This window comes from Electrophorus electricus, chromosome 6, assembly GCF_013358815.1.
Source record: "Electrophorus electricus isolate fEleEle1 chromosome 6, fEleEle1.pri, whole genome shotgun sequence".
NCBI classification, from domain to species: Eukaryota; Metazoa; Chordata; class Actinopteri; order Gymnotiformes; family Gymnotidae; genus Electrophorus; species Electrophorus electricus.
This window is the reverse complement of record NC_049540.1, coordinates 26,329,534-26,342,033: the sequence shown is the minus strand read 5'-3', so window position 1 is coordinate 26,342,033 and position 12,500 is coordinate 26,329,534. Positions and strand designations below refer to the sequence as shown.

The 12,500-nt window shown below is 47.7% G+C and overlaps 1 protein-coding gene across 9 annotated transcripts in view; it reads right to left on the bottom strand.

Moving 5' to 3' along the window:
* Window positions 1-8,000, bottom strand: part of celf4 (CUGBP, Elav-like family member 4) — a 71,386-nt gene extending 63,386 nt beyond the window's left edge. For all 9 annotated transcript variants that reach the window (XM_027003677.2, XM_027003680.2, XM_027003678.2 and 6 more), the window contains exon 1: window positions 7,411-8,000. In XM_027003677.2, the coding sequence (XP_026859478.1) occupies window positions 7,411-7,672 (262 nt within the window). In that variant the 5' untranslated portion in view covers window positions 7,673-8,000. The remainder of the gene's footprint in view (window positions 1-7,410) is intronic.
* Window positions 8,001-12,500: the final 4,500 nt, after the last annotated feature.

Genomic DNA, 12,500 nt, shown 5'->3' with positions numbered 1-12,500 from the left:
CACGTGCACACACACACACACACACGTGCTCACACACATTGTCTGGCAGTGAGCTGATATGATCTGTTTCCTCTGTCTGCTCCATGCATCTGATGAGCTAAAAGACCCTGGCCAGCTCCTCCTGGTCTCTCCCACAGGCTGCCTGGATGGATGGAAACTATCAGCCCCTACACATTACACACTGCAGAAACCCAAAGAAGCACAATGCCACACTACCATATGCAAGCACCACAGAGACATGCCTTGTTCCAGTGTCACACACACACACTGTACACTGTTGCATGTCCAAATAGTAGACTGGGGGAAAGAAGAAAAAGCACACTGAACTGATCTTACTGATCCTGACTGATGCAGATACTCACAATTAAAAAAAATAAAAAAATGTAAAAAATCTGTATTTAAATGGCAACAAAGAAATTGTGAATTACAGTAGTAAAACCCTAAACTGCATTCAACAGACAAATGAACTGCCTGAACAAACCACAGAAAAAACTGCACCCTCCGAAAAAACTGCAACATTATATATTCACACTGTTGTTTTTGTGAGGAAAGCCACAGTGGGCCTGTGTGAGGAAAGGCACACGTGCACAGTGGGCCTGTATGGGGGAAGGCACACGTGCACAGTGGATTTGTATAAGGAACGGCACACGTCCACAGTGAACCTGTTATCCTGTTATAAGGAACGGCACACGTCCACTGTGAGCCTGTGAGCAGCTGCAGTGAACACCACAGACTGGGCACACCCTCTCTCTGACCTGGTACAGGAGGTGGCCACTCATAGAGCTACTCAGCACTGGTGTAAATCCGACGTGCACTGAGGTAACAAACACGGACTCCTTCAACTGCACGCATCTGGTGTGTGAGCACTCCTCCTTCTCATTTCTGCATTACTTCGCGTCATGTCGTGTTTTCATGCATGGCTGTGTGCGTGTGTTCGACCGTAGTACAAAAAACTAGGAACAAAGACCTGCGGGTTCTGTTAGCTGACCACCCTTGAACAATAAAAGCCCCACAATACTGGTTATCTTCAACACGGCTCTGAAGTCTCTACTCTGCGAACCTCTCCTGCTACCAATCTACTGAGCATTTTCCCTGCCATCTACTAAAGAGTGATTCAAATGGTGTTTGCTGTAAGTCAGTTCTCACAGTGAAAAAGATAAACATCTTTTCAAAAACATTGTGAAAAACATTGTCAAAACACACAAATCATCAGAGGGTGGTCGAGCTGTCAACATTTTTCTCATGTCTTAGGGCGTCATAAAATGATGCCCGAGAGTCTTGGCCCAAGTCTTGTTATCTAGCTCTTACTCAACATCTCCATGCTTGCACTGCTAACTTCGCTTTGTTTTCTTCTAACTTCTTTAACCATATGGTCAGGTGACCAAACAGTAAACATTTTGCCAAGCATTTATAAAACAACAAAAAAATGATAGGGGGCGTGTTTTGTGACATTGTAAACAAAGATGACCAATTTTTAATGCACAGACAATTTTGTAGCTGAAAATTACTTATAAAATTATTCTTAATTTGGTCTTAAAATAGTCCTTAAAAAGTCCTTAAAAAGTCAGAATGTCATGACCATATTTCAGTAAATGAAAGTGATGAAAAAATGTGATGTTTTTTATGTTCCAGGCACTCTGTGTGTTTAACACACAAGCATCCCATTCCTAAACATGTGTGTTGCGTGAGAGCAGTCTGTCAAACCCACGAATCAACACAAATTACAGAACACGTTCGATAGCTTTAGGGCAGGATCAAAGTCTCTTGCCTAAATCGGTGAATTTTGTATTAGTTGGCACATTGTACTCAGTTACACAAAAAAACCTGTATGCTGTCCAAATAGGTATTTGAAACCAAGCCAGGTCTGGCTGATGGACAGAGTTCTCTCAGTACTGTATGCACACTGACAGCTCACTTCACACACAGCAGGGCACATCCCACACCCTAGCCACTTAAATATTTAACACGCAGAACAATAATACTTTGATGATGCAACCTCTCTGAAAACACAACGTATTTATTTCTCTAAAGATCCCTTGTCACAACACGGCCGACCTAGCAGACATTTGAATCAAAATGGTGCGTTCTGTGGTCAGGAAGGAGACGAGGAGAGGCAGGAATTCAGTTATCTCTCTCCGAGCCATGAACGCTAACCCTTCGAAAGCCGTGGCCGGCTTCGTCTGCCTCTGCTCTCTGGATTCCCCCCTCAATTCTTAATATATGAGAACACAACATGGTTGCTGAGTGAAACATAAATCTTTCAGCGAAAGGGTTTTAGGAATCCCTGCAGGAGCGGTGTGGATTTCTGCACTGCAGCGCATTTGCATACTTTTGGAGTTTTAGAGAAAATCTGACATAGGCTGATAAAAGTGCCTGCATGTTGTGGTGGTACAAACGTGACATCACTTCCTCTTCATTTTTTTTTTTTTTTTGGGGGGCCCTGCTCTTTTATAAGTCACTTGCAGTATTATGTCTTCATGCTCTGATATGACATACTTATTTGACAGAGAGTGATAGCTATTTTCTGAAAGGGCTTTAGCAGATATCAGGAGGTGTCGGATTAAACATTGCACGTCAACGCCCCTGCATGCGATCCATCCAGCACAAAGCTGGGAATGACTTTATAAAGCACTTCCAGGTCAGCGCCTTGAGTTAAGAGGGAATGGTTTTGTCCTGACCCAGTTCAGGCTCCGCTCTGGGGTCACACTCTTTAATAAGGGTCACGAGCAGGTTAGCACTGCTTCCATCCCAGCATTTCCTGCGAACTCGTACTGATGCCGTGGCCAGAAACGGATGCCTCCCTCGTCTCCTCGACTCCAGACTCCTCCGCACACTTCTTGCTCCTGCCGTTGTCTAGTAATCACTCAGGGTGAGGTACTATCCCTGGGCCTGATGGCCCACCCCTGTGACAATCCTCCCAATAATAACGGACAATATCTTGTCCGCCTTCTTCCCCGTTGTCTGGCTGAAAAAGGGCTTGCTTCTCACCTGCGTTTTCACGTACGTGTTAGCGGGTGTCCTGCAGCTCACGGCTGCGTATTTGCATACGTGTTATGGGGTCCCACTTATCATACTTCATAACGAGAGGCAGGTGGGAGGAAGCAGCGTGGTCAGGCACGACCTCCGCCGCGACACATGTTGCCTCCTGTGTAAACAAAACACTTGGCATTGATCACAAGATGCCGTCGCGGAAACGGAGGGGGACGCGGAGACTGGCGTTGTGTTCCCAGCAGCAGGGCTGAGGGAGGCGCGAGAGGATTCGCAGATTCACGCACCGGGCTGGGCGGGAGGGCTAGGAACAGCCACAGATCCGAACCCAGGGAGGGAGGAAAAAAAAAAGAGAAACGCTGTGTGCGCGGATGATGCAAGAGCAGTGAAATCGCATGGCCATGAACGCGAGCTGAATTAACACCAAGCCGCAGGAGAAAAACAGCCAAGCCTCTCTCCCTCTCTCTCGAACAAGGACAACCAACTGCCTCTGTGAAAAATCCTGTCCCTAACGAATATTTTTGCGGCAGAGAAACACGGGCTAATCTGGCAGAATTCTGCCCTGTAATACACCGCCTTAATAATGCATCGGATCACCCTAAAACATTCTCTCTGTTGCATTTTTCAGCCGTTTGCTTGTTTGGTCCCTGACTATCCGTAGGCCTCAGGTGTTCATCAAAGAGACCAAGCATATGGCGTGCGCGTTGCTCAGCCTGCGTGCCGCTGCTCGGCTGTTCCGAGACACCGGGGGCGGAAACTCCGGCCGATGCAGGGGAGCGAGCTTAGCTGAACGTGAGGCGGGCCGGGGCTCTCGGACTCTCTCCACGCTGCCTCGGCCCCGCCTGCACCACCTGGGCCACCAAGCCCGCTACGGTGGACTCCTCCTCCTCCTTGCCATGCTCGTTGCAGCTGCGGTACAAATGGACCCTATTAGCTCTGCTGAGTCACGCTAAAGCACCGAATAAAATTGCTGGATAGCGCAGGTGCCGCCCACCTTCGAACCGGGATCTACTCGGGCGGCTGGCTCTCTCTGCATCTCTCCACGGCGTTTGCTCTTGCTGAGATGGGGCTGCTCCGGAGATGCTCTTTTTTGCATACCTTCCAGCCCTATCAGGACCATGCCTGTAGCCTTCCCCTGTCCCTCCTCTCTCCTGTCTCCCTTCCTTTCTTAGCCGAGCTGCTGTTCTCCACCAATTAATCGTCTCCGCCCCTCCCCAGCCTTCCCGCTTTTCACGTCCCCCTAAACCCGGCCACTTCGACGTTCCTCTTTCTTTTCCTTTCCAAATCGGAGCTCTCCAAGGTACTGAACTTCTCATGCAGTGCATTCTCCCCCTTTCTACTGGTCCCCACTTCAGTCCCTAAATCCAGGCCAGCTCCCCTCCCCCTCACACATTCTGGCCCTTCTCCCCTGATACAGAGGCCTAATAACTGGATAACTGATGTACACAGTAGAACCCCTGGTTGCATCACACCCCGGCATGAGGATACCGTTTATAGCTGCCACTGACATTTAAGATATGGCGCGCTATAGATATTCTGCATGGCAAAATCAAATACGTGCCTTCAATCCCTGTGTACCCATCAAGCCCATATACGAAAATAGACCATATGCACAAGCATAACAACCATCAAAAATAGAGCGTGTGGATGCAGCAGTGGGGTGCGAAATCTTCCCCTCCTACATGTTTCATTATGGCATCAAACATGGTCCCTCTCCACCCACACCACAGCGCTGCTTCAAGTGCGCCTGTTCACATCAATGGCCGCTTCATGCTTACTGCACGGTACCACACATTTGCTCTTGTAGCATTCTGCGATTTTCAGTAGCGACATTTGCTTAAAACTAAAACAGCGACATATATCGCCTTTGATTGTTTTTGTGTGTCACGCAGCATTTTCTGAACCGTTCACCTGACATGGCACCCCCGTGCCGCGGCGCTGCCTCGCTCGGTTCTGCAAACGCTCGACTCCAAAACAATCATCTCCTACGAGGAGCAGACATTTCCGAGGCGCTAATATTTGCCGTTTAGGGAGTGAATGCATGTATTTGAGGTCTGGCCATTTCTGTTATCTGACCGCTGTTTGCTGCTCTGCTCAAGGAGCCAGAAGCCCCTGTCCAAGACTTGTGCTCACCTCAGAATGTGAACACAGAATCTAGAGAGATACGTTCCTTTGTGGATGCGTGCACATGGGTGTGTGTGTGTGTGTGTGTGCATGACAAATGGATGAAAGACTCCCTTCGAGCCCGCGGACGGGTGGTGGGGGAGGAGCGCGATATAGACGGGAGCGAAGGGAGAGGAGGCGCGTGAGAGACGGAGAGACTGGAGGAGACAACACGTTGCAAAAGGAAGAGCAGTGTGGAGGGTGGAGGCAGGCCAAGAAGATGGAGCAGCTCTAGAGGAGTGAGGTGCCTATAGTAATGGACAGCAGCACAAAGACAGACTCCCAAAACAAAGAGGAACCGCATGTCAGGCTGGAGAACGACAACACCAGGGAGGGGGGGGGGGGGCTTGTGACTGAGAGGCATTTATGCGTACGTTCTGAATGCCAACAGGTGACGAAACAACTTGCGACACGGGTTTGGCCCAGCGGTGCACTGAGAGCAGAGCAGGTTCTGGAGGGAAGGCGAGGCATGGAGTTGGCAGGCAGGAGCCAGGGGCTGCAGGAGTGGAGTGCGAGGGATGGGGAGGGAGCCAGGGCTTCACAGCGGCTAAAATATGGGAGCGGTCGTGGCACCAGGTCTGGCTAATGAAGGCAGGCCTTGCCCAGGAGGAGGAGGAGGGGAGGGGGTGGCCATATATCCGAGGAAGAAGACAGTTCCTAGGAGCGGTCCGCGTAGGCTGCCTATAGTTCAGGGGCAACGTGATTAACCACCGGACGGGGAGTCACTACTACAGCTGCGCTATTAATAAAAGATAAGCTCCCTAAAGCGCCATCCCCGCTCGTAGCCGTGCTTTCTGCCGCTTCATGTCTAATATTATCATTACCCAGCACGTACGAAACGTCTCTTTGTTTAAGGTGCGGGAGATTTCCCCTCCTGGATGCACGCCTTCCTGCATAGATAGCTGTATTAGCTGCTAACATGACCCCCAAGTCAAACAATGCCCCCCGGGTATACCGGATCAATTAGACAAGACTGTGAAATAATGACGCCCTAGGGATGGTGCCCCCGGGAGACCTCGTGCACGCTCGTGGCAGAAGGTTTCAGGATTCGAGCTTCCTGATTACACCACAGGTATCCTGCGCCGGCAAATAAACAGCGCTCTTCACAAACGAGCCAGCAGTGTTATAGCGCTAAAGCTAGAGATCAACTAGTGCGCTAGAAGATAACTCATTATGATTAATTGACAGTATGAAAACGAGGAACGAATGTAAGAATAAATTTTTGGAGCAGTTTTATTAGAGGAACAACTTCAATTAATAGGCTAATAAACGGCCTTCATGAGCGATGTCATCCCCGCTTATAATTCACTTACAGCCTAGTGCGTTGTCATCTATGCCTGATATTTGGAATGAATGTGGCTCAACAAAGAACTTAAAATAATTTGCATCTGAAATATTCTGCATCAGACAAAAGCACACATGTAAGAAGTAATAATTCTGAACTTGTTAAAATATAAAAAGGCTATTGTGCTCTGTCAGAATTCTCAGAAACTGAAAATGTCAAATACTGAATCACTCACAGTTATGCTAAACATTGTGACGACCTTTTCCCATGATGTGTGGACCTCAAATCAGCACGCACTCTCGTGCAGGCAAGCACATACACACGCACACGCACACGCACACACACACGCACGCACTCACGCACGCACGCATACACATGCACACACGCACACACACACACACACACACGCACACACACACACACACGCACGACCGCACACGCGCACGCGCGCTTAGCCACCCTCCCTCGAAGTAGGCTTCATGGAAAAAAATTTTTATATGACGAGCAACAGAGTGCAGGAACCAAGACATGTCCTGGACCATGCCTGCCGAAAACTCGGCCAAGGGAAAAATCGACATCTGTCGTTTACCATCCAGCCACACTTTTCGGTTTGCATGCTCTCCTGAAACCACTACAAATACCAAAACCCAGTGCGTGGATTCTCATTAAAACTGTAATAAAAAGTGAACAGAAGAGTTTCTCATACGCTAAAAATACAGTGCGCAGCAATGCAAAAATGAACTTTGCAGCAAATCAACAACTGCTTATGTTCTGATCATTTCTGTTATCACGTAAACTTGTTATACTGCAATTAAATTAAATCTGGTTAATAACACTCATTCAAACTAGAGTCACTAAATCCATAGCTCGTGTCCTCTGCATTTTGAGATGTAACGAGAGGGACGTGAAAATAGAGACACCGACGTGCCAGGAGCCGCACAGTGCGAGGGAGACGCTCTTTGGGCGAACCCTACCTTTGTGCATGCCGGTGAAGCGGTCTTTCAGCACGGTCAGCTCGTAGATCTTCCCGAATTCCTCGAAGAGTGGCCGAAGGTCCTTTTCGTCCAGATTGCGGGGTATCTGTCCGATGAAGAGTTTGATGGCATCGTGGTCCTTCATAGGGATGGTGGCGCAGCTCGCGGGACCGTGACTGTGGCTTATTCCATTCACGAGCCCGTTCGTGCTGGCCGCTCCGTGCACCGTGCCGTCTACCTGTCCGTTCGTTAAAGTTGCCATCTTCGCGGCGATGAGTTTCGGCGGCGGCGATCGTGTGTGGCGGCAGTCGTTTGCAGAGTCCTCTGAAGTCCCCTTTAAACGATCGTGGGATCAGACGTGCAAGTCCTAATCTAGTTTTAACCCAGGCAAATATTTACACATATAAACATGTATCATCGAGCAAGTTAAATATCAAAAGCTTCGGCGTTTGGTTGTCCCGGCGGAGGCGTGTTCCCTGTATATGTGTCTTATTCAATAATTCATTCCTTCATTTAATAAAAGGGAGAGAGACCGAGAGCTTTCGCTTTCTATTTACACCTCCGTTCCTCTCGCCCCTGCTTCCAGCTACTCTTTTATTTTTTGCATTGGGAAGTCGGTATGGGTGTCCTCTCGGTTTAAACAGACAGGGCTGGCTCAAACACGCTCCGTACAGTGGGGAGAGAAGAGAGCCGAGCCGTTTCGAGAAACTCGCTGTCTGTGACACTACGTACCTTCTCTCCCCCTCTCTCCATTACACGCTAACATGGTATATTCCGCCAGAGGAGAGGGACTATAAATAAAGTAAAATATCACAATTTGTATAGTTCTTTGTATGGCATCCAGTGAATGACGCACTACCAATACCGGCCATAGAACGACGTATTATTTTAGCATGATGAAATCAAATTCCGTTGTAAAAACCAAGGATTAATCCTAATAAAGTAGCACGGTCGCCATTAATTGTAGAACACCCGTATATGACCCCCCCCCCCACCAAAAAAAACCCAAAAAACAAAAAAACGTGAATTATGTTCACGTTTACATTAGCGCATGCTTACGTTAGGAGGATATTTCTCAAAATTACGAGATATATTTACAAAGCGCCCAAGCGTAACTATTGCGTTTGGCAGTGTGGACAGCGCCAGTGCTGAAATGGTGGAAGCGTCCGCAATCAACGACTGCACCGGCACGTACAAACCGCGAAAAAATGTTGTTGTGGTTACTGTTAACTATGTAAATGTAAAAATAATACATAATATGACTGCAGACAAAGAGACAGTATTTTCCGTTGGGTATAACGGGTTCTAACGCTCAGGCTGTTTTTGGGAAAAGACTGTGAGCTCCTCCGCGCGGCGCGTATGGGCAGAGAGAGCTCGAACAGCCCTCGCGCACAACGGAAACAACAGCGTCACGGAGAGCAGTGAACCTGTTTGCGCCTTTCCGTGAAGTACGTTTATTATTGCCTTCCTTTGGTTGGCTATGCGGAAAAAAATAAAAAATGTCGGCAGACCCGGTCCACACGTAGCAGAAAACAAAAGGTATTCAGGCAGCGATGTTTAAAAAGGAGATACGCGTCCAGTCTAAAAAACTGTGTATTGTTTGATAGGACATAACTACAGATATTTGACTCTTTAGGCAGAAAAACCCCGCAGATCTTAAGATGACAATACCAGGCTAGTTACGCAAGGCATCTATTTACAAATCGATTTGATTAGAACTCCAGTAAGGTTGTTTGTTCGGTCCCAACAACAGTCAAGGCTTACGCGCACGTACAAGCATGTCCGCAAACCGCCTTTTCCACACCACTGCACACTCGCGCCATGCTTTTATAATTTTTTTCTCCCAACCTGACAATGACACACCGCTGTCGAGCTCAAAGCACCTGCTCATAATGATGTGAAATTGTAGGCTGCGCGAGAGTCCCCGCTGAGCAATGGGCCCGCGCGAGAACAAGAGGCGTACGTGCGCACAGCACCGGAAGAACGGCAGGAAGAGTTGCTCAGGCAAACGCAAAAAAAAAAAAAAAAAAAAAAATTCAAGCAAGGTTGAGATACGGGATCTTATGAACGATCAACAATTATGTCAAATCACCGGCCGGGCTGTGCATTTTGCATTTTTAAATGAAGAGTCAGGGTTACTTCAGTAATTTACAGGTGCACATTTAGAGCCTTTAGGTTAGCTTCATTTACACACATCCCATATAACAGTTGAATTAGGACCAGTCAGTGCAGATAGCCCTTGGATCCCTGACCACGAGGCCTTAGGTATTTACGTTTCAATTACTTTAACCGACAAGCAGTCGGACAGATATTGCAACACGGTGGGTCTAAACGAGGCACTGCGTTTGCGTTGGCTTTCACGCAACAGTTTTAAAGTTCTGGCCCCGACCCAACGTGGCATTAAACGACAACGTGAAACACTCCGTGCCCCTCTCATCTATCTTATTCACAGTCTGTAACGGCCTGTTAATGTCATTCTAGACTGTCAGAACGTCCCGACCCAGCGAGAATAGTTCGCTTTCTGTGGCCAGCCAGCTCGGTCTGTTCTCCAAGCGCACCCCTGGGGCGACATTCCACCCCCCGACGCGCCTGCCTGCGATCGCGTCTAACTTGCCTTCAGCCATATTTTTAATACAAGGGCGAAATGTGGGAGCACAAATCATTGTAATTATGTTCGGCGGGTAGTATCGCGACGATTATGTAAGTTATGTTGTCATTACTGTTCCCGATGGTCTCTCTCTTCACCTTGCCTCGTTTCTTTCAGTGTTTTGAATGCACCACAAGCCTCTCCTAATGAAAAGCTTCTGATGAGCGGGCCCATCGATGTGATAATAATAATATGCAATTAATGGGTAATTTACTGAATAATATGTCTACTCTGAAGCCCCATAGGTCGCTGTGATTCTTTGAGTCTGGTCGTTAGATGTGGCTCAGATAAATACAAGGGATGGCATTATTCTCAAACCTCTGCTGAGATCACATATTTCTCTCGAGAAATACTAGAGCCATTTGGGTCCAAATCTTTGAATATGTGCTGAACAGAATGTGAAACCACCCCATTACTGCTTAATTCTGATGATTGTGCTGATTTTGCTAATGGTATTCACAATGAAAACAGGCTTACAGCTCTAAACACCGTTTCAGCCAAATGCGCACATGTGAGCATAAAACACTGTCCAAGGTACTGAATACATGTGGGTGGACCAGAGTAAACACAATTATCATTGCTCTTTAGGGGGTATCAGTCTCTGTGGGGATGCATTTTATTGACAGAGGTATGTAGGCCACACTAAGTGCAGCAATAGTCTGTTAGTTGTGTTTATTGACTTCATTTAAAACAGAACACTGACTGATAATAGCACTCTAAAAATAAGGAAAGTGGCAAGTTGTCCGGCAGCTCTAACTCACAACTCCTTAACAGCATTGCTGCAGAGTCATTTAATGTCCTTGGGACCTTTGCTCAAAATCCAATTCAGTTTCGGCAATGTAATTGTTGAGGAAGGCAAATAAATGAGAGGTAAACTAAATTCTTGCAGGGCAGCTTGCACAAATAGATTGATAATGTGCATCGGCCCCTGTAAAGTATGCTCGGTTTCGATATTACCTACTCTGCATATTAATATGGCTCCTAACCTGTCCTTCGTCCAGGACAAAGTTCTAAATCTCACCAAGCCTTGAGCCTGGGAGACAGTCTATCATCATGTTGTAATTTAGTAGGATGAGCGGTAGAAAGGGCACAGGAACACTGAAGAGCCGGAGGAGCAGAGGCAAGATTAGAGGGGAGGAGAGGAGCAGAGAGGAGGAGAGGAGCAGAGAGGAGACGAGAGGAGCAGAGAGGAGGAGAGGAGCAGAGAGGAGACGAGAGGAGCAGAGAGGAGGAGAGGAGCAGAGAGGAGACGAGAGGAGCAGAGAGCAGACGAGATGACATGAGAGATCAGTGAGGAGACAACGGAGATGAGGGAGATGAGTTTGCTCTGCATCATCGTAAAGACAGAACTGAAGAAAATGGGACCTGTGGATAATGGATAAACAGATAACAAACTGAGAGCGGATGCTCAGGACTGAACTAGCTTTAGAGAGCTGCAGAGGTGATTTGGTCTACTCAGGCTACCTCCATGTGAGAGGAACAGACATTAGGAAAGTTTAATTTTGAACTGCAGCACACAGGAGCTTGATTCTAAAAATGGGCCTTAAAGGGAAAACTCCCTGAGCTGAGATCAGGAGCAAAGATAGAAAACAAATAAAGGCAGGCATTCATACATTTTTTTCTCTAATTGCTGTTTACTCCTTGAGAGGCTGCTTATCGAATGAGCGGTAATATTGTGCGTCAAAGCCAATGGTTGTTAGGACTGTATTGGAAACAGATTAGTGCTTTACCACTTGACACAGCTGGGTGTTTCTTCAGAGCTCAAATGCTCAATCATAGCTCTCTGCTGACTCTCGGCTCACTACTGGCGGCAGTGCTACAGAGACAGCGCCAACACAGCCGCTAAGAACTCAGTCCAAGCACAACAGGAACAACATGCGAGCAAAAAAGCTGGCATGGTGGCAGTGTAAAACACACCTCCACAACGAGCAGCGTTTTCACAGGGCTTACCGTTCCCAGAATTAATGAGAATTTGATTAGTTCTGCATGCTCATGACTTTGACGGCTTAATGAATGGGTTTTATATGATTTTCTGAACTCAGGCCATGAAGATATGAGCACCTTGATATTAAGGATATGGGTGTGCATGCAGAGTCAAGGGGGGGGGGGGTAGAGAGAGTGAGAGTGAGATTTCTATTTGGCTCCTATAATTTCTCTCTCCATACTCATTCACCAGGCTCATCTCTTTAATCAGAGGTCAGAGGATCCACAACTCCTGACCTCTCAGCACCTGCGAGCACCTGTGCCACAGCCAGATATGCCACCTCCCTGTCATGTCAGCGCGACTCCGCTCTTTGATGCCGTCTGCGGCCTCTGGGTGTCTGGCCCCACACAGCGTCTGATTGCTCCCAAAGGAAGGTGTTACAGAGGGGGCAGAAGCCACCTGCTACTGCCCTGCAGCCACAGAGACTGCTGAAAGAGAGAGAGAGAGGGAGAGAGAGAG